Raw genomic sequence first — 23,416 nt, forward strand, 5'->3', positions numbered from 1 at the left:
GATGTAACCTCAGAAGGCCACAGGTAGATGGTGAAGATCCTTCTATACAGGTCCAGCAGTGATGGTGGATCTGCTGGACTTCAGGGCGCTAGATGTGGAGGTTTCCAGTCTTTTAGATGGTGCTGGGGCAACTGCAACAACATGTAAATGCGCGAGCAGCCCTGGATAATCTACGCCGGCAGGATGATAAGAACCGGCGGAGGCGGGAACCTGTGAGAAAAGAAGTAAATATAATGTTAGTGACGGGACTCCATATTACACGATACTACTGTGCGGTCACTGCGGCCGAACGGCAGCGGAATCTTACTATACAGAGGTCAGGGGTCACTGTCAGCCATCATACATATCCCATCACTGACAGATAATATCTTCTACACATGGGTTTTTCTCATTGATTGACATCACACCACATTGAGCCGATTCTCACACTTACGTTGTTTCTTTTCCTTCTTTCCTTCACCTTCTGAATTTTGTTGCGCTCTACTCAAAGGTATCGAAGGTATTCTGTCCTCGTGAACTGGAATATCTGATCAGAATGTAAAAAAACCAAACATCAGTAACAATGTATTCTTATAGTATCTGCTTTGTATCTATAACGTAAAGTAAAGGGACGACTTATTACATGTCACTATTGTGCAGTCACTGTGGCCAAACGGCAGAGAAATCTTATTTATAAAGATTTTTTTTAAATAATTTTTTTTTTTTTTTTTTAAACAGCGAGGTGTCGCCCCTATTTTTGATAGCCAGCCAATGTAAAACAGACAGCGGAGGGCTAGTATTCTCAGGCTGGGGAAAGTCCATGGGTATTTGGTTCTCCCCAGCCTAAAAAAAAGCATCCCGCAGCTGCCCCAAAAAAGGTGCATCTATAAGATGAAAAGTCCCTTACTTGTAAAAAGCACTCGCCAACCCTCTTTTATTCATTTTTAACCTTAAAAAAAATCCAAAGGGATCCACCGTAAATCGTTCTCATGTACCACAATGATCCCGGATAAGGTTACTAATGTCAGCGCTCGTCTCAGCAGCTGGATTCACACACTACTGTCATTGTGTTCTGGCTGGTACAGGCACCGGCTGATGAGTACTATCATCAGCAATGCCTGCTATTGCTGCTATCAGCGAGATCAGGCAACGCTGATGACAGTAGTAGTTATCAGCTGACACCTGACCGACTGTAATCTTCTCACCGCCAGTAACAGACGCACACTCGCATGTTGTCCAGTGTGACAGCGTGGGAACCCACAGCGGTCAGCAATGCCCTGGGCTCTGACTGGTGGTGACTTCAGTATGATTGCCGCCAGTCAGAGCCGCTGTTTCCCATACTGTCACACAGAGGATGGCATGGGAACCGCGGGATCTTTGGGCCTCCCATTCACGTAAATGGGTTTCGAACCATGCACGTTCAGAATCCCATTTGGGGTATTATTCTGGTACTAAACCAAACTATTTTTTATAAAGTTTGTCTGAATCCCAAGGACCCGAACATCCACGCGTCCGCCCATCTCTACTAACATCTGCTCTTATAGAATCTGCTTTGTATCAATAATGTCAGTAAAGTGACGACTTATTACATGATTCTACTGTGCGGTCACTGCGGCCAACGGCAGAGAAATCTTTTACAGAGGTCAGGGGTCATTTTCCGCCATCATACATATCCCACCACTGACCGATGTCATCTGCTCCACATGAGTTATTCTCACTGACATCACACAACATACAGCTGATTCTCGCACTTACCTTCTCTCCTTTCCCCCATTTCTTCATTGTCAGAGTTTTGTTGCTCTATTTCCTCGTGAGCTTCATTTTCTGATCAGAAAGTAAAAACAAACTCTTAGTAACAGAATACTCTTTTAGGATCTGCTACATAAATACAATTTCAGGTGTCAAGGTTTTTCTTATGGATTTCGGGTTTTAGCTTGGCCAATAGGCTCAATCCCATTAATCCCAACTTTCTGTTCATTCAGATCCCTGAATGACTAACCTAAGGCCGTGACAAAATGAAGGGTGGGGCAGCACTTCTGCTAGGAAAATGCTGAAGGTCGGGCACGGATCTCCGGCGCTCCCCTCTTTTATCCCCCTCTCCCTCTTTATTTACGAATACATACACCGATCACAGACTGTTCACAGGGAAGGAAACCTGTCCGTCCCCTGCTACGGTCCCCTGACTGGCCAGGTTTGCTAGCCAACTACCTGCAGAGCACTTGTGAGTACGTACAATGGCAAAAACAGAGAAAAAGATATTTTCCCACCATTTAACCCCTTCAGGAGGGGAAAAATAACAAATAGGGTAATGCCATGTGTTTCTTTCTTGAAGGTCCAGGGATCACCATTACTTTTGCTGAATTGGTTCTAGTTTTTGAGATAATTGTTAAGAGTGCTTCTCGTCCTCCTGGGAGATCTGGGGTTAGAAGATCACTACTTATTGTGAATTGCGTAAGTAAAGGGACGCCTTATTACACGATACTATTGTGCACGGACAGCAGAGGAATGTTATCATACAGAAGTCAGCGATCATTGTCAGCCATCATACATGCGACAATCCCATCACTGACAGATAACATCTGCTCCAGATGAATGATCTGGTATTCTGGGAAAACTGTACAAAATTAGCGAAATGTATAGTCGTATGGGCAACATAATTGGGATCCATGAAACATGGACAGCATAGGAGACCAATGACAGAAAAATCATGTGGAAATATTTGAGATGAAGTCAACATTCTCCTTTGTAGTGCTATAGACATGTACATACCTGACAATGGGGGCGAGCATGGCAAACTGGTAATATCATCATCTCTAATAGATGCAGGAACAGATTCTTTCTGCCTGTTTGGAAGAAGAAAAACATGTAAATCACAAGTAAATGCAGTATAAAAGGGGTTACCTCAGTAGTTTAACACCAACTATAAGGCCTATTAGGACATATGAGAGTTATAGTGGCGAAGGTTTCCTGCTTAAATCTACCTTTTATAGAGCAGTACAAAAAACTACTACAAAGAATGGCTGGCATGTATTACTACATCTACAGTGTGGGCAGCACTAAACGTGCATGACTGGCTGCAGTTATAGGATGTTACCTTCAGCAGTTTCTGAAGCCTAGTGACTGCTAATCATGGGGCGATGGATGCTGTAATTGATATTATGCTATTTATGTCCTATATTTGGAGTTGTACACATATATCAGCCTGGAGCTGCAAATAATGACCGTGTAGTCTACTCACATTTCTAAGATGTTTGTGCAGGATGTTTGTGTAAATTCTGCAGGTGACTTGGGATCCTCATTATTGATCCTGGTAGCGGTGGTACAAAGCTAAATGTGGACAACAAGAAGATATGAAATACTATTTTTCTTACTTTTAGATGTATTTTTTTTACTATTGTTGTATTTGTTGTTCTCATACTTACTTTAGAAAGCCATTCAGAAGAAGACGTAAAATTTTTGTACTTAAAGCTCTCATTGTCCTCCTCATCCTCTGATTCCAGATGTTTGTTTATATTATAGTGATCTACAAGACATAGGTAATGACGTATTATTAGAGGTTGTCAATATAACAGCCACCATTTATCCGTAATATTAATGGGAACCGATTGTCTCAAACTATGGTAGACGAGACAAGCAGCTGCTTAATCTAGATGACGTCTTCTGCTTACTGATAGAGAAGCTTGTGTCCACGTTTGATGCAACCTGAGGAACATAATCCGGCTTCTGACTTACAAGGTTGTCAAAGTCTAAGCCAGTCAGGAATGGATGACTCTTGATCTCAAATGTTCCTGCTGGAAAATACAAAACAAAAGTGTTGCGGATATTGTCAGAGACTCTTCCATATCTGAACTGTTTAACTTAATCTGAACTTATGACATTTCTGAGCAAACATGAAAGAAATGTACTAAAAGTCATATTATGAAGAATTAGAAATGGATGAGCTGATAGAGAAGTGCTGATTCTCATAGACATGAGCGATATGTCCTATGTGTAATAAGCAGATTGTTACCTGTCCCAAGTCTTTGTTCAGGATTTTTTATCAGCAGGTCAGTGATGAGGCACTGAGCATCAAAGGGAGGAATGGGTTCACAATCCCAACGTAGGTGTCCTGTTATATAGAAAATTACAGAAAATGAAACATCTTTATTGGACTGTAATATAAAGCTAAAGAAATAGGTGAACAAATGTAACCACCCAAAGCAATGATTGGATTATTCCACTTACCACCGACAATATTTTCTTTAATCTCGGTCCGGGTTTTCCCATCAAATGGTACAGATCCCACAAGGAATTGATGTAGTATGATCCCCATTGACCACCAGTCAACAGGTCTTCCATAGCCTTTCCGCAGGATGACCTCTGGGGCTACATAACGTAGGGTACCGCAGACCTGGAAACCAACAGAAGAAAGAGATGAGATTTATCATTCCATTATAATGACAAGTTCTCACCATAAAAACACAATGACAGAAGATAAAATATCAGCGGAAAAGATCTCTAGAAAAGAAGAATGCAGAGAAGAAAGAGTGTGATGAGATTAGTAAAGAACAAGCTGCGTTTCTGTAAGTGATGCCCACCTCATGGTCCCGGAACTCTCTGCTGATCTCCTCTGCTGATTGATTGTAGATGTTGTTTTTTGGTATCATGACACCAAGTTTTGAAAGACCAAAATCAGTAACTTTAATGTGTCCAGTAGATGTTATCAGGAGGCTGTGGAAGAAAAGATGGTTTTAGCCTTGCAGACTATATGGAAATAAATGATAACTTCAATATATCAAACTAGAGGGGGCACTTACTTCCTTGGCTTCAGGTCTCTGTGGACCACACCATAGCTGTGCAAGTATTCTACAGCAACAACCGCTTCTGCAAAGTACAAGCGGGCCAAGGGGACAGATAAAGGACCCCGGGTGTTTAATAGGGTCTGACAGTCTCCACCTGTAGAAAAAAAGAAATATGACGGGTGAGGGGTTAATAAAGCAGATCACCATGATGTACAATGGGAAGTGAGACGAGATATTTGGCAGGAGAGAATATATACAGATATAATTAATAGTGCACATAATATTAGACTAAAGCAGTGGTGAAATGTGGTCCATGTAACTAAGAACAAAGTGATATCACATCTTGTCCACAGCTGAAGATACTAACTATCTATCCATCCATGCATCTATTTATCCATCTATCCATCCATCCATGCATCTATTCATCCATCCATCTATGCATCTATCCATCCATGCATCTATTCATCCATCCATCCATGCATCTATAATAATAATAATAATAATAATAATAATTTTTATTTATATAGCGCCAACATATTCCGCAGCGCTTTACAAATTATAGAGGGGACTTGTACATACAATAGACATTACAGCATAACAGAAATACAGTTCAAAACAGATACCAAGAGGAGTGAGGGCCCTGCTCGTAAGCTTACAAACTATGAGGAAAAGGGGAGACACGAGAGGTGGATGGTAACAATTGCTATAGTTATTCGGACCAGCCATAGTGTAAGGCTTGGGTGTTCATGTAAAGCTGCATGAACCAGTTAATTAATTTTTTTTTTTTTTTTAATATAGGCCACACAGGGATCGTTAGGTTAATGCATTGAGGCGGTAGGCCAGTCTGAACAAATGAGTTTTTAGGGCACGCTTAAAACTGTGGGGATTGGGGATTAATCGTATTATCCTAGGTAGTGCATTCCAAAGAATCGGCGCAGCACGTGTAAAGTCTTGGATCTATCTATCTATCTATCTATCTATCTATCTATCTATCTATCTATCTATCTATCTATCTATCTATCTATCTATCTATCCATCCATCCATGCATCTATTTATCCATCCATCCATCGATGCATCTATCTATCTATCTATCTATCTATCTATCTATCTATCTATCTATCTATCGTCTATCTATCTACCTATCTATTTATCTATCTATCCATCAATTTATCCATCCATCCATGCATCTATCTATCTATCTATCTATCTATCTATCTATCTATCTATCTATCTATCTATCTATCTATCTATCCATCCATCCATCTATCCATTTATCTATCCATCTATGCATCTATCTATCTATCCATCCATCCATCGAAGCCCTTTAGTGTTCTCACCAGCAATATACATTTTTGGCCATTTCATAGTATTATGGCCCCTACAGATGCTGACAATAGATAAAGCACTATTCCCCGGCCCCATGGCCAAGGCGTGCTGCTCTGGTCAGTCCGGTGTGAGTGCTGTGACTACTTGGCCCCTGCGGTGTACGGAGTCTCAGACCACAGTCTCACGACCACGGGCTGAATGCTGGACCGGGGGCTTTCAGCCTCCTGATGCCCCATTCTGTTCAGCTGTGTTCACATTCTGAGGATGCGGCCATGCTGAAATTGTGATGACAGGAGGAGTGATGTGGCCCAATGCCAAGTGATGCTGGGCCCCTAGAACTCATGGGCCCCATAGTACCCCTGCTCACAGAACAATTAATTTCCGGGCATGGAGGTCATATACAGTTAGGTCCATATATTTTTGGACAGAGACAACATTTTTCTAATTTTGGTTACAGACATTACCACAATGAATTTTAAACAAAACACTTCAGATGCAGTTGAAGTTCAGACTTTCGGCTTTCATTTGAGGGTATCCACATTAAATTTGGATGAAGGGTTTAGGAGTTTCAGCTCCTTAACATGTGCCACCCTGTTTTTAAAGAGACCAAAAGTAATTGGACAGATTCAATAATTTTAAATAAAATGTTCATTTTTAGTACTTGGTTGAAAACCCTTTGTTGGCAATGACTGCCTGAAGTGTTGAACTCATGGACATCACCAGACGCTGTGTTTCCTCCTTTTTGATGCTCTGCCAGGCCTTCACTGCAGTGGTTTTCAGTTGCTGGTTGTTTGTGGCCTTTCTGTCTGAAGTTTATTCTTTAACAAGTGAAATGCTGCTCAATTGGGTTGAGATCAGGTGACTGACTTGGCCATTTAAGGATATTCCACTTCTTTGCTTTAATAAACTCCTGGGTTGCTTTGGCTTTATGTTTTGGGTCATTGTCCATCTGTTGTATGAAACGACGACCGATCAGTTTGGCTGCATTTGGCTGGATCTGAGCACACAGTATGGCGGCTCTGAAGACCTCAGAATTCATTCGGCTGCTTTTGTCCTGTGTCACATCATCAATAAACACTAGTGACTCAGTGCCACTGGCAGCCATGCATGCCCGCGCCATCACACTGCCTCCGCCGGGTTTATGCATGCCCGCGCCATCACACTGCCTCCGCCGTGTTTTACAGATGATGTGGTATGCTTTGGATCATGACCTGGACCTCGCCTTTACCATACTTTAGTCTTTCCATCATTCTGGTAGAGGTTGATCTTGGTTTCTTCTGTCCAACGAATGTTCATCCAGAACTGTGCTGGTTTTTTTAGATGTTTTTTAGTAAAGTCCAGTCTAGCCTTCTTATTCTTGATGCTTATGAGTGGCTGCACCGTGCAGTGAACCCTCTGTAGTTACTTTCATGCAGTCTTCTCTTTATGGTAGATTTGGATATTGATACGCCGACCTCCTGGAGAGTGTTGGTCACTTGGTTGGCTGTTGTGAAGGGGTTTCTCTTCACCATGGAGATCATTCTGCGATCATCCACCACTGTTGTCTTCTGTGGGCGCCCAGGTCTTTTTGCATTGATGAGTTCACCAGTGCTTTCTTTCTTTCTCAGGATGGACCAAACTGTAGATTTTGCCACTCCTAATATTGTAGCAATTTCTCGGATGAGTTTTTTGTGTTTTCCCAGCTTAAGGATGGCTTGTTTCACCTGCATAGAGAGCTCCTTTACCGCATGTTTACTTCACAGCAAAACCTTCCAAATGCAGCACCGCACCTCAAATCAACTCCAGGCCTTTTATCTGCTTAATTGAGAATGACATAACGAAGGGATTGCCCACACCTGTCCATGAAATAGCCTTGGAGTCAATTGTCCAATTACTTTTGGTCCCTTTAAAAACAGGGTGGCACATGTTAAGGAGCTGAAACTCCTAAACCCTTCATCCAAATTTAATGTGGATACCCTCAAATGAAAGCTGAAAGTCTGAACTTCAACTGCATCTGAATTGTTTTGATTAAATTTCATTGTGGTAATGTCTATAACCAAAATTAGAAAAATGTTGTCTCTGTCCAAATATATATGGACCTAACTGTATAACCTATAGTAAATGCTCTGTGGTGATGGAACCAAGTCCTAATGATATGATAAGATGTCAGCAGACGTGGACGGACTATAATAGAATACACGTGTCCTACCTTCCGCATACTCCATGACCATACAGAGGTGAGATGTAGATGGAAAGGAGCAGAGCATGGAGGCCACAAAGGAACAATCAGAGAATGTTAAGATGTCCCTTTCCAGATAAGCGCCATCACCCGCTCCCTTGGTCAATTTCTTCATTGCAAAGGTCTGATGTAAGTCTTTATGGCGCGCTAGGTAGACGGAGCTGGAGAAAAGCACAATCCATGGTAAATAATCAATCCTTATTAACAGCTCATCTAGAGAAGTCATTATATGATCTTCTGTACTAATTTCTTGGAGTCCGTCAGTCACTGGAGATACAATTCTAGAAATTAATAATATAGCACTGCACTCGCAAGTATGACCCCGGCCTAAGGCATAATAAATGGAGGGGATGGAAGTAGTTAAATAATAATGGAGCCCATTCTACCCACCTGTCCGAGGCTCCCACCTGTCCATCCCTGCAGGCCTCCATCCTCCGGGCCAGGCTTTGGTTGCTCTAGCGCCCCCTTCTGGTGCTGAGGCAGTGATTGGACTCACGGGGTCATGGTGGAGGGTGCAGATGTCATTGACGTCAATATCGTGTCAATCCTCCCGTGACCGTGTGCAGCCGATTACTCTTATCAGCTCCATAATGGACCCAAGAACCAAAGTCTGCTGAGGAGGAAGCTCTGGTGGAGGCGGCAGCATAAGAACCGATGGGGTCTAGGACAAGTGACTGTAATATGTTATATCAATCTCGTTCCTTAAGGGTTTGTGCCCACATTAAGTATTTGCAGCAGAAGTGTTTCCACCACATCTGCATTTCTAAGCAGGAAAAACGATGCTTCAAATATTACTGTATGTGTGGAATCTGCAGAAAAAACGCTGAAAGAATTGACCTGCTGCAGAGTTAAATGGAAAGATAATCACCGTGTGCACGAGACTTCAGGGATCTCAGTCACTTTTCTGCATCATGAGATCCCTCAGGTTTTGTAACAAATCTGAGCAGAAAAAAACACAAAAACTGTGAGAAGTCTGCGATGTGTGCACAGGTCCTTACAGTGCGACCTGTTCTAGGTCCGTACGCTGCACTGTATAGAAATAGTGAGAATTGGATGTGGACGGTGATGTGGACTCCGATCATTTCCCTATGATAACGCTGAGCGGCAGAGCACAGAGCCAGAAGTGTTGTCATAGGGAACCCTGAGCAATGTGGATTATACCAACAGAAATCTCACCCAAAACCTCCAGCACCGATCAGTTTCGATGTTTTAAAGTCGCTTATATGCGGCATTCTCGCTGGGATCAACAATTCAATCGCTCCCTATAAAAAATAAGAAATGATATTCAGATAAGAAAACTGCAAGAAAAAAGCTCCAGATACAAAACGTCTTCCTCCAATATTATGTCCCAGCGGATTCACAGTGATTGACTGCACAAGCAGAGCGCTCCGCAGACACCGAGGTCATTTAACCCCTGAAGGAACAGGGGCGATTTCCGTTTTTTCCTCCCCTTCTTCCCAGAGCCATAACTTTAGTTTTCGGTCATTATGGCCTAGTGAGGGCTTGTTTATTTGTGGGACGAGTTTTATGTTGGAATTACACCATTGCTTTTACTATATCCTTCACTGAAAAGCCAGATAAACATTCTAAGTGTGGCGAAATTGCAACAAAGTGGAATTCCTCAATTGTTTTTCTTTTTTTTTTTTTACCACGTTCGCTAAATGCTAAAACTGACCGGCGATGATGATTCTCCAAGTCATTACAAGTTCACAGACACCAAACATGTCTCGGTTCTTTTTTATTTAAGTGGTGAAAAAAATCCAAAGCTTTTCAAAATAAAAGAAAAAAATGGCGCCATTTTCTGAGACTCGTAGCGTCTCCATTTGTCCTTATCTGGGTGAGGGATTATTTTTTTGCGTGCTGATCTGACGTTTGATACCATTTTGGGGTAGATACGATGTTTTGATCGCCCGTTATTGCATTTTATTGCAGTGTTGCAGCAACCAAAAGTGTAATTCTGGCGTTATGATTTTGTGCTTGTTACGCCATTTACTGATCATATTAATTCTTCTTACATTTAGATATATCAGGCGTTTCCGAAAGCGGCAATATCAAATATGTGTATTTTTTTTGTTTGTTTTATTTTGAATGGGGCAAAAGGGGGATAATTTGGACTTATATTTTTATTATATATATTTATTTATTTTCTACTTTTTACTTGCTTCAATAGTTTCCATGGGAGACTAGAAGCTGCGATCCTCCGATCACTGGTGTTACACATAGCGGGGGTTCAGCTCTGCTATGTGCAGCAAACATGCTCATCTGCTATGTGCACCGACCACCGGGGGGCGCTCACAGCAGTGTGACAATGACAACCCAGGGGTCTCCTGCCGAGAGCTAAGACGCACTTCCTGCGCAGCCATGTTACATGCCACTGTCGGCGTTTGACAGCGGCATTTAACGTATTAAAAGCTGCCAGTGGATCGCGATTCCACCCGCGGCTGTTATAACTGGATCAGCTGTCATATGCCGGATAAGATGGGGGAGGTCATGGACATAGCACTTCATAGGTCATTAAGGGGAGAGTCCATACACCGGAATCATTGCACAGTGCTGAATAATATGGTAGATCACTTATGAAAACTTAAAGGGAATTCTGTCAGCAGGTTTTTTTTATATGTAATCTAAGAGCAGCATGATGTAAGGGCTGAAATCCTGATTCTAGCGATGTGTTACTTACCAGGATGTGTGTCGTTTTATTACAATTAGTGTTTAATCAACAAGAGATTATCACTATAGGTCTATTCTTGTGCCGCGTCGTCCTATTGCTCTGTGTGACCCTGCCCCACCACAGATTAGCGGATTTCTGCTTATTCACAGTGTACTGTACACAGAAAGCTGCCAGTCAATGGTGTGGGCAGGCTTATACAGGGCTCAGCATTCAGAGCTCTGCTAGATCTTCTGCAGAAAAGTGTGTCTTTATCACAACTATTCCACCCAGTACAGTAGGTGACATAGCTGGAATCAGGGTCCCTGCCCCTACATCATGCTGCTCTCAGATGGGTAGCAGTAACCTGGTGCCAGATTCCGTGTAGTATAAGTGCTATTATCTAACACGCTGGGATCATCTACATTTAGAATAGAGATGTCCCCTGGTTATATGGGGCTAATACTGGGTGCGTCATTCACACCCCATGATCTGGTGATATACAGACATCCCCTCTAGGATACTCACAGCGGCAGGTTCTTGGATCTCCGGGATCTCATGGATTCCACTGTCAGGAATCGCCAGCACAGTTGGATCTAAAACAGTGATAAAACGATGAAGAAATAAAATGTATTAGACGACATCAATCCTACATACACAATAGAGCAATCTACAGGAGAAATAACGGTCGTCTGTAAATGGGGATATCACTAATTATATGGGGGGTGTAAATATGAGGAGCACATCGCCCTCACTGTACATGTGAGTGATGGGAAGAGAGACCTCAATATGCAGATTAGCCTGGAAGTGCAGGAGGGCGGGGTCACTGCACTACGACGGTTTCTGCCCCGCCCCCAGTGCACTTCCATCCAGGTTGGTGTTTGGCTTCTACGTTAGATTCTCCTGTCATTAGAGGGTAATGGGCCGTGCAGTCCGAGCAGCACTTCCCATGTACCATGTGCGGGCAGGTCCCTGTAAATCCGCCATTGTCCCCTGTAGAATATCTGGAGATCCCTTCTAGAAGGTCGGGTGATTGGCTTACCTGTGGTCAGATCGCTGCTCAGATCCCGCTGACTCGTATTCGGGTCAGGGATCATTTCCGGGTGTAGGTTTTGCCCATCTTCGGTGTCGCCTTCTGCTGTTTCCTAATAGTTAGAATATATAGATTTAATATGTGGAAGATTTCACTAAATCACCAAATCCATGAATCAGGGAGCACTAACCCTGCATTTACAACTATACAGATAATGCGCCATGTGTTCTCTCATTTAGGTGGATTAAGAGAAATTAAGATTGAAAAATCAAATGTTCAGTGTAAACTTCTCTGCACCGAGACCCCAGAGCCGTGTTACCTGCGCTCCTTATATCCTGCAGGGGCGTAACTACCACGGTCGCTGCTGCTACCGGGCCCGGCAGGTCAGGGGCCCGGCAGGTCAGGGGCACCCGACTCCCACCGCCGCATTCAACTATGCCGGCGTCTATGATGCAGATACAGTAGAAAGCAACAGGGCCGGTGTTAAGGTACTGTCACACTAGACGATATCGCTAGCGATCCGTGACGTTGCAGCGTCCTCGCTAGCGATATCGTCCAGTGTGACAGGCAGCAGCGATCAGGCCCCTGCTGGGAGATCGCTGGTCGGGGAAGAAAGTCCAGAACTTTATTTCGTCGCTGGACTCCCCGTAGACATCGCTGAATCGGCGTGTGTGACACCAATTCAGCGATGTCTTCGCTGGTAACCAGGGTAAACATCGGGTAACTAAGCGCAGGGCCGCGCTTAGTAACCCGATGTTTACCCTGGTTACCAGCGTAAAAAAACAAACAGTACATACTTACATTCAGCTGTCTGTCCCTTGCCGTCTGGTTCCTGCAATGACTGCTGGCCGTAAAGTGAAAGCAGAGCACAGCCACAGCGGTGAGTCACCGCTGTGTGACTCACCGCTGTGCTGTGCTTTCACTTTCACTTTACGGCCAGCAGTCAGTGCAGGAACCAGACGGCAAGGGACAGACAGCTGAATGTAAGTATGTACTGTTTGTTTTTTTACGCTGGTAACCAGGGTAAACATCGGGTTACTAAGCGCGGCCCTGCGCTTAGTTACCCGATGTTTACCCTGGTTACCGGGGACCTCGGGATCGTTGGTCGTTGGAGAGCTGTCTGTGTGACAGCTCTCCAGCGACCAAACAGCGACGCTGCAGCGATCCGGATCGTTGTCGGTATCGCTGCAGCGTCGCTTAGTGTGACGGTACCTTTAGGGACCATTCTGGGGGGGGATGGGGGACATGCGGGCTGTGCTATATACTATGCGAGCTGTGCTATATACTACGCGTGCTGCGCTATATACTACGCGGGCTGTGCTATATACTACGCAGGCTGTGCTATATACTACGCGGGCTGTGCTATATACTACACGGGCTGTGCTATATACTACGTGGGCTGTGCTTTATACTACGCGGGCTGTGCTTTATGCTGTGCGGGCTCTGCTATATACTACTCGGGCTGTGCTATATGCTACACGGGCTGTGCTATATACTGTGTGGGGTGGGCTATATACTACGCGGGCTGGGCTATATACTACGCGGGGTGGGCTATATACTACACGGGGTGAGCCATATACTACGCGGGGTGAGCCATATACTACGCGGGGTGGGATATATACTACACGGGGGGGCTATATACTACGCGGAGTGGGCTAAATACTATGCGAGGTGAGCTATATACTACGCCGCTGGCTGGGCTATATACTGTGTGGGCTGTGCTATATACTACGCGGGCTGTGCTATATACTATGTGGGGTGGGCTATATACTACGCGGGATGGGCTATATACTACCCAGGATGGGCTATATACTACGCGGGATGGGCTATATACTACGCGGGATGGGCTATATACTACGCGGGGTCGGCTATATACTACGTGGGGTCGGCTATATACTACGCGGGGTCGGCTATATACTACGCGGAGTCGGCTATATACTACGCGGGTTGTGCTATATACTGCGGGGGGGGGTGTTATACTGTATGGGAGAGGCTGTGTTATATACTATGGGGGGTTTATTATATTCTATGGGGGAGGCTGTTTTATATCCTCTGTGGCTGTGTTATATAATATGGGGGTACATTATGCATTAAATTCTATGGGGGAAGCTGTGTTATATACTATGGGGTGCATTATATTCTATGGGGGAGGCTGTTATATACTATGGGGGGCTATGTTATATACTATCGGGAGGTGGTCTGTATTATATTCTATGGGGGCTACATTAAATACTATGGGGACGTGGGCTCTATTATATTCTATAGGGGGCTACATTATATTTTATGGGGGGCTGTATTAGATTTTATGAGGGAGGATTGCATCATACTCTATGATGGGCTAAGGTATATTCTATGGGGAAGTAGGCTGTATTACATTCTATTCGGGGCTACATTATATTCTATGGGGGGGCTGTATTTTATTTATCTTCTATGCGGGGGGATTGCATCATAATCTGAGTGGGCTGCATTATACTATATGAGGGGGCTGCATTATATTCTATGGGGGTGTTACATTATACTCTGTGGGGTGGCTGCATTATACTGTATTGAGTACTATGAAGAATACATTATATTATAGAGAACTATGGGGTGCATTATACTATAGGAAGTGATTTGTATGACATGGATGATGATGGTGTGCATTATACTATATGGAGCACTATGAGGAGTATATTATACTATATGGAGGACTGAGGAGTGTATTATGCTATATGGAGCACTATGAGGAGTGTATTGTAATATATGGAGGACTATGAGGAGTGTATTTTAATATATGAAGGATTATGATGAGTGTATAATATTATATGAAGTGCTATGAGGAGTGTATAATACTATATGAAGGACTATGAGGAGTGTATTATACTATATGGAGGACTGAGCACTGTATTATACTATATGGAGCACTATGAGGAGTGTATTTTAATATATGAAGGATTATGAGGAGTGTATTTTAATATATGAAGGATTATGAGGAGTGTATAATACTATATGAAGTGCTATGAGGAGTGTATAATACTATATGAAGGACTATGAGGAGTGTACAATACTATATGAAGGGCAATGAGGAGTGTATTATACTATGGGGAGTGTATTATACTATATGAAGGACTATGGGGAGTGTATTATTTTAAATGGATGACTGTGAACTGTGCAGTATATTATATAGAGGGCTATGGGGGTGCATTATATTATAAGGAGGACTATGGGGGTGCATTATACTTCTTATATGCATCCCCATGATTTCTATCTAAGCCCCTAATGAGTATAATGGTTTATTTTCTTTTATACATTACAAAGCAGCAGCAGTACGGGGGCACATATATATCAGGATGGCCCCATTATGGTCTGGTATATATATTTGTCCCCTGTACTATATCTGACTGTTGATCTGGAGAAGATCAGAAAACAAGGACGTGTGACAGAGAAGAAGACGGCTCCTTACCAGGCGTTCCGATGAGCGGGCCGGACCTTCCAGTACAGACAGGACTTTTTGGACGATTTCCTTAATAGAAGAAAAATCGCCATTTTGAAATCTTGTTTCAGCCTATAAAAAAGAAAAGAAAGAAAAATGAAAATCCTGAGGTGAGGGAGGTCACAATAAAGGCGGCCATTTTATGTGACATTTGCTCCTCTGTCTGCAGATACAATGACGCCATATCTGGGGATTAGTGGTGTTTTATATTGGAGGAAAAGAAGAAACTTCTATCCCGCCATTATTATCTATTATTATGGAGAAGATTTGTGCGGAGCGTCCGCCACTTACCTGCTGTAGTAATGTCCTGATGTTCTGAATTAAATCGCTCAGATATTCTGAGGTGAGTTGACCTCGGTGGTATTTGTTCAGGCAGTCCTTTACTAGCCCCATCACCAGCCGGTGAGTGAAGCTGAGGACGCCATCGGGTGGTAGAAGCTCAAAGTCAGGGAAATTGTTGAGAACAATCCCCCATAGTGCGTCTACCTGGTGTTTATCTAGAAGATAGTCAGCCATAGCGAGTAAGTGCAAGTGCGCACAGTCCACCAGCTATAGAGTCAAACAATAGCAAGTAAATGCAAGTGCTCACAGTTCACCAGCTATAGAGTCAAACAATAGCAAGTAAATGCAAGTGCTCACAGTTCACCAGCTATAGAGTCAAACAATAGCAAGTAAGTGCAAGTGCTCACAGTTCACCAGCTATAGAGTCAAACAATAGCAAGTAAGTGCAAGTTCACACAGTTCACCAGCTATAGAGTCAAAAAATGACACCCGTGACACTGTGCGAGTTCTATAAATAGAGCCTGTGTTCCGTGATGTCATAATAGCTGACAATCAGTGATGTCATAATAGCTGACAATCAGTGATGTCATAATAGCTGACAATCAGTGATGTCATCATTGAATCTTGTGATATAATCTTCATGGACGGCTCTGTACAAATAGATGCTGCCTAGTAATTCTGAAAGTGGAAAACCATAGAATGAATTATGTCTCCCTGTTATTATGGACGTTCTACTTCATTTCCAGCTTGAACACAACCAGGATAAGGGGATGTTCACATGATGCATTTTTTCAGCATTTTATTCTACCCCTAAAACCAGAGTGGTAGAAGGAAAACCGCTACGTACAATACTCGCGTTTTTGCAGCATTTTGTTTTTTCTTTCATTCAGTTGAATGGGTGAAAAACGCTGCAAAACTGAAAGAATTGACAAACTTCAAATAAAAAACGGAAGAAAAAATGCAACGTGTGATTGAGAGTTTAGAAATCTCATTCTCTGCTACTGTAAAATGCAAGTTGTTTTTTTTCCACAGAAGGAAATAAGTCTGAAAACCCCCAGGGTTAGGCATATTCATGTTATAAGCTGGAACTCACAGGCTGTGTCAGTGCGACATTGACAGACTCAGGCACTGCAGGACACAAGTACTGCAATGTATGAGAGCAGCAATCAGAGTAACAATTATACATGTCCCACAGTGAGACCAAGTATAAAAGTGAAAAAGAAACAACAAAAAAGTAAAATAAAACATGTAAAAAAAAAGCGCACACAAATCACGGAAAGCCATTTTGCCACTGAAAACGCAGCATTTGTATTAAAAACTAAACAAGAAATGTGCACATAATTGGCTTTGCCACATCCGGAACAACCCACTCTATAAAACTGGCATGTTATTTATTCCATTTGTTGAACATCGTAAAAAAAAAAAAAATAAAACACTTGCCAAGAATGTAGCTTCTTAATCAGTGACTCACAGAAAAGTGAATGAAAACTGATGAAAAAGTCATATGTAAAAAAAAAAAAAAAAAATAGTATAAATGAAAACGCCAAACCGTCCCGCAAAAAAATAATTCATAATTCGGCAAAATAATAAAAAAAAGATACAGTTCTCAGAATACTATGATGCAAAAACAAATTCATTTTTGTAAAATAATATTTTTGGTGTGTAAAAATAGCAAAGCATAAAAAATAAAAATCTGTTATCAACCCGACAAACAAATTGGTCTCCCTTATTTGTGCCGATCTCCGGCAGAGCAGCATGGGAAAGTGAACAGACATTTTCCCACGCTACACCGTTCAGCGCGGGTCAGGCCGGCAGGGAGGGCAGCATTAGTGACGTCACCAGAAGTCACTGATACTGTGCGGCAGCGTCTCCTCATTCCCCAGCAGCTGGGGCGGTAGCATCTTAGCACCGGCCTGGTTGCAAACTGTATATCCTCCAGATATGGATTACTGCATGGGACCCATCGACGGACAGACTGCAGTTTTCAGTATGTCAGGGGGTGCTGTTTAACTGGTATCACGTTTGGGGGTTTCCCAATATATAGGACCCCTAAAGACACTTCAAACATGGATAGGTCCCTAAAAAAATAAATTTTGTAAATTTCATTGAAAAAAATGAAAAACTACTGCAACATTTTTAAACCTCCTAAATGGCTAGCAAAATGAAAGAGCATTTTAGAAATGGTGCTGATATAAAGCAGACCTGAGATAAATGTTATTTATTAATGTTTTGCTGTGGTATGACTATCTGGATTAAAGAGATAATCATTCAAAGTTTGCAATTTTTTTTTACATCTTTCTAAAATTTCTGATATTTTTTTTATAAATAAGCATAAAACATATTGACCTAAATTTACCATTATCATAAAGTATAATGTGTCATGAAAAAACAATCTCAAAATCACTGGGATTTATTGAAGCGTTCCAGAGTTATTAACACATAAAGTGACACTGGTCCGATTTAAAAAAAAAAATTGGCTCCGTCACTAAGGGGTAATAAAGATGGCAAACTGTGTTTAGTGATTAATTTCATTAAAAGACTTTTTTCTGTCTGTCTTTTTTTCACCCATTACCAACTATAGGATTAGTAATGGATAGATGTCTTATTGACACCTCTCCATTACTAAACAGGCTTGAGGTCACCTTACAATGCAAATGTGACATTAACGTCCCATTACCCCACTTGCCACCACTACAGGGCAGTGGGAAGAGAGAGGCTATGTGCTGGAATTGGTGCATCTTACAGATGCGCCGTTTCTGGGGCGGCTGAGTGCTGATGTTTGTAGCCATGGGGTGCAATATCCATGGTCCCTTCCTAGGCTATGAATATCAGCCCACAGCTGTGTCTGTATTGCCTTTTCTGGTTTTTAATTATAGTGGGACCCCACGTCATTGTTTTGGGGGGTCACCCATTTTTAATAGCCAGTAAAGGATTAAATATACAACTGTGGGCTGATATTCATAGCCTGGGAAGATCCATGGGTATTAACCCATTTCCAGGCTAGAAACATCGGCCCCAGTCGCTGGCTTTCCCTCTCTGGTTTAAAAAATTGTGCTGGAGCCCATGCCAGTTTTTCCCCCCAAAATAATCTTTTATTAATTACATACATGTCCCCTAATTTGCACACACACTACTAATTGTATTGTCACCAACATCTGTATTTCTACCTATTCTGCATGGATAAATTGAAGGATGGATGGACTCATTGAAGTATGAATGGATGGATGGCTGGCTTGAAGGATGAATGGCTGGCTTTGTGGAAGATGGATGGATCCATGGAAGGAGGGATGGATTTGTGGAAGGATGGATTCATTCGTGAAAGAATTTATGGATTTGTGAAAGGATGGATGGATCTGTGGAGGGAGGGAGGGAGGGATGGATTCATGGAAGAATGGATGGATTCATGGAAGGAGGGTTGGATTCATGGATGACAAAAATGCAGTTATAGTTGGTAACCCACAGATTGCAACCATCTTATGATACATAAAAAAGCTAGAAAATGAACAGCAGTCAATAGCAAATTCCATGCAAAAACTGTTGGCTTTATTGGCCCATAAGATTAGATAGATAGATAGATAGATAGAAAGATAGACAGACTGCCTTTTGAAAGTATTCACCTCCCTGGAACTTTTCAACCTTTTCCCACATACCATGCTTCAAACATAAAGATACCAAATGTAAATTTTTAGTGAAGACTCAACAATAAGTAGAACACAATTGTGAAGTTGAACGAAATTTATTGGTTATTTTACATTTTTGTGGAAATTCAAAAACTGAAAAGTGGGGCGTTCAATATTATCTGGCCCCTTTACTTTCAGTGCAGAAGTTCATTGTGGATCTCTGAATGATCCAATGTTCTCCTAAATGCCTAATGATGATAAATATAATCCACCTGTGTGTAATCCAGTCTCCGTATAAATGCACCTGTTCTGTGATAGTCTCAGGGTTCTGTGTGAAGCACCGAGAGCATCATGCAGACCAAGGAACACAACAGGCAGGTCCGTGATACTGTTGTGGAGAAGTTTAAAGCCGGATTTGGATACAAAATGATTTCCAAAACTTTAAACATCCCAAGGAGCACTGTGCAAGCGATCATATTGAAATGGAAGGAGTATCATACCACTGCAAATCTACCAAGACCCGGCCGTCCCTCTAAACTTTCATCTCACACAAGGAGAAGACTGATCAGTGATGCAGCCAAGAGGCCCATGGTCACTCTGGATGAACGGCAGAGATCTACAGCTGAGGTGGGACAGTCTGTCCATAGGACAACAATCAGTCGTACACTGCACAAATCTGGCCTTTATGGAAGAGTGGCAAGAAGAAAGCCATTTCTCTAAGATATCCATAAAAAGTGTTGTTTAAAGTTTGCAACAAGCCACCTGGGAGACACCAAACATGTGGAAGAAGGTGCTCTGGTCAGATGAAACCAAAATCAAACTTTTTGGCAACAATGCCAAATGATATGTTTGGCGTAAAGGCAACACAGCTCATCACCCTGAACACACCATCCCCACTGTCAAACATGTTGGTGGCAGCATCAAGGTTTGGGCCTGCTTTTCTTCAGCAGGGACAGGGAAGATGGTTAAAATTGATGGGAAGATGGATGGAGCCAAATACAGGACCATTCTTGAAGAAAACTTGTTGGAGTCTGCAAAAGACCTGAGACTGGGACGGAGATTTGTCTTCCAACAAGACAATGATCCCAAACATAAAGCAAAATCTACAGTGGAATGGTTCACAAATAAACATATCCAGGTGTTAGAATGGCCAAGTCACAGTCCAGACCTCAATCCAACCGAGAATCTGTGGAAAGAGCGAAAACTGCTGATCACAAACGATCTCCATCAAACCTCACTAAGCTCGAGCTGTTTGCCAAGGAAGAATGGGCGAGAATTTCAGTCTCTCGATGTTCAAAACCGATGGAGACAAACCCCAAGCGACTTGTAATCGCAGCAAAAGGTGGTGCAACAAAGTATTAAGTTACAGGGGCCGAATAATATTGCACGCCCCACTTTTTAGTTTTTGAATTTCCACAAAAATTTAAAATAACCAAAAAATTTTGTTCAACTTCACAATTATGTTCCACTTGTTGTTGATTCTTCACCAAAAATTTACATTTGGTATCTTTATGTTTGAAGCATGATATGTGGGAAAAGGTTGAAAAGTTCCAGGGAGCCGAATACTTTCGCAAGGCACTGTAGATAGATAGATAGATAGATAGATAGATAGATAGATAGATATATAAATAGATAATAGATGCATAATAGATATGGGGAAGAAATGCAGGCAGCACTCCATAGCTTAAAGGTGAAAAAAATGTGGTTTATTTCAAACCCACATGCTGTAGCAACGTTTCGGCTCAAATAAGCCTTTTTCAAGCCCTCATTTGAGCTGAAACATTGTCACAGCATGTGGGTTTGAAATAAACCACATTTTTTTCACCTTAAGCTATGGAGTGCTGCCTGCATTTCTTCCCCTGTGTGGATTGCGGCAAGTCTTGGATATTTTGTCTGGGAGGCGTGCACCCACCTATTGGTAAAGTGCTGTTCCAATTTTTTATTGATAGATAGATAGATGTGGGCTGGGTCATTGGAGAGTGTAGATATGAGATAGGTTTAATGATTGATATTTTGGATAGATTCATAAATATAAAGACAGACAAACTAAATAGATATGAAGTGAGTGGCTGAATACATAGATATTATTATTATTATTATCATACATTTTTATAGCGCCATTTATTCCATGGCGCTTTACATGTGAATACGGGGCAAATATAGACAAATACATTAACCCCTTAGTGACGGAGCCAAATTTTTGAAATCTGACCAGTGTCACTTTATGTGGTAATAACTCTGGAATGCTTCAACAAAGCCCAGTGATTTTGAGATTGTTTTTTCGTGACACATTATACTTTATGATAATGGTAAATTTAGGTTGATATGCTTTATGTTTATTTATAAAAAATATCAGAAATTTGAAAAAAATGTTAAAAAATTAGCAATTTTCAAACTTTGAATGATTATCCCTTTAATCCCAATAGTCATACCACAGCAAAACATTAATAAATAACATTTCCCACATGTCTGCTTTACATCAGCACCATTTGCAAAATGTTATTTTATTTTGTTAGCATTTTAGGAGGATTAAAAATGTAGCAAAAATGTAAATTTTTTTCAAGGAAATTTACAAAATGTATTTTTTTAGGGACCTATCCATGTTTGAAGTGAATTTGGGGGTCCTATATATAGGGAAATCCCCACAAGTGATACCATTTTAAAAACAGCACCCCCTGACATATTGAAAACTGCAGTCAGGTCATTTGTTAACCCTTCGGGTGATTTTCAGGAATTAATGCAAAGTGGCATGAGAAAAATGAAAATCTGTATTTTTATCACCTAAATGTCACTAACTTCTGAACAGGTTACTACAGCCGACAGACTCTAAGGCCACTATTTGGTCATGAATTTCCATGACAAACATCAGGACCATGCAATCATGATCTAAGACCACCAATTGGGATAAAGAGGAAACCCCCACAGTCTGTTAACCGTTTATAATGATGTAGTCACTATTGACAGCAGCATCTAAGGGGTTAAATAGATTTGGATGGTGCAAACACTGATCATGGCTTATGCAGCAAGTTGTCAGCTATAGTGGACAGCTGACAGCTACTGGATTGTCACCTGTATGGGGATATAAGTCTCTTACATCTCAGGTCAGTTAAAAGGCGTATTGGCGGTCACTAAGGGGTTAAACATTAGCAGATAACAAGGCACACGGGTACATAAGGAGGGAGGACCCTGCCCGCGAGGGCTCACAGTCCGCAGGGAATGGGTGATGAAACACTAGGAGAGGGTAGGGCAGGTTGCGCGGCGGTTCAGTAACTTCAGGATCACTGCAGGTTGTAGGCTTGTCGGAAGAGATGAGTCTTCAGGTTCTTTTTGAAGGTTTCTATGGTAGGCGAGAGTCTGATGTGTTGGGGTAGAGAGTTCCAGAGTATGGGGGAAGCACGGGAGAAGTCTTGGATGCGGTTGTGGGAAGAAGAGATGAGAGGAGAGTAGAGAAGGAGATCTTGAGAGGATCGGAGGTTGCGTGTAGGTAAGTACCGGGAGACCATGTCACAGATGTATGGAGGAGACAGGTTGTGGATGGCTTTGTATGTCAGTGTGAGGGTTTTGTACTGGAGTCTCTGGGCGATAGGAAGCCAGTGAAAGGGCTTGACACAGGGGAGAGGCTGGGAAATAGCGGGGGGACAGGTGGATTAGTCGGGCAGCAGAGTGTAGGATGGATTGGATTGGTGCCAGAGTGCTAGAGGGGAGGCCACAGAGTAGGAGGTTGCAGTAGTCGAGGCGGGAGATGATAAGGCATGCACTAGCGTTTCTGCAGTGTTGCGGTCAAGGAAAGCACGGATCCGGGAAATATTTTTGAGTTTGAGACGACAGGAGGAGGCAAGGGCTTGGATATGTGGCTTGAAAGAGAGGGCAGAGTTGAGGATCACCCCGAGGCACCGGGCGTGTGGGACTGGGGAAAGTGAGCAGCCATTGACATTGATGGATAGGTCGGGTGGAACTTGTTGCATTTTCTTGCGTCCGACGCTAGCGTCAAAAACGACACAAGTGTCGGAAAACGCAGCAAGAAAAACGCATGCGTCCCCCATGTTAAACATAGGGG

At 42.4% G+C, this 23,416-nt stretch overlaps 1 protein-coding gene across 1 annotated transcript; it reads right to left on the reverse strand.

The window, feature by feature from the left end:
- Positions 1 to 570: 570 nt before the first annotated feature.
- LOC138649525 (microtubule-associated serine/threonine-protein kinase 4-like) lies at positions 571 to 15,973 on the reverse strand. Its single transcript, XM_069739999.1, has 16 exons — positions 15,749 to 15,973; positions 15,428 to 15,529; positions 11,995 to 12,097; positions 11,481 to 11,548; positions 9,482 to 9,567; positions 8,276 to 8,586; positions 4,776 to 4,914; positions 4,557 to 4,689; positions 4,204 to 4,369; positions 3,989 to 4,087; positions 3,648 to 3,770; positions 3,402 to 3,502; positions 3,218 to 3,306; positions 2,749 to 2,822; positions 1,735 to 1,803; positions 571 to 590 (listed from the first exon to the last, which is right to left on the reverse strand). The coding sequence occupies exons 1-16, from the start codon at positions 15,971 to 15,973 to the stop codon at positions 571 to 573; spliced, it is 1,908 nt and encodes a 635-aa protein (XP_069596100.1).
- Between the last annotated feature and the right edge of the window lie 7,443 nt (positions 15,974 to 23,416).

Source organism: Ranitomeya imitator, chromosome 9 (assembly GCF_032444005.1).
Source record: "Ranitomeya imitator isolate aRanImi1 chromosome 9, aRanImi1.pri, whole genome shotgun sequence".
In the NCBI taxonomy this organism is placed as follows: domain Eukaryota; kingdom Metazoa; phylum Chordata; class Amphibia; order Anura; family Dendrobatidae; genus Ranitomeya; species Ranitomeya imitator.

Coding starts and splice junctions, on each gene's coding strand:
- LOC138649525 (XM_069739999.1), bottom strand. CDS start 15,973: ATGGCTGACTATCTTCTAGATAAACACCAGGTAGACGCACTATGGGGG. Junction 15,530..15,748: donor TCAGGACATTACTACAGCAG/GTAAGTGGCGGA, acceptor TCTTTTTTATAG/GCTGAAACAAGATTTCAAAA. Junction 2,823..3,217: donor TGCACAAACATCTTAGAAAT/GTGAGTAGACTA, acceptor TCTTCCAAACAG/GCAGAAAGAATCTGTTCCTG.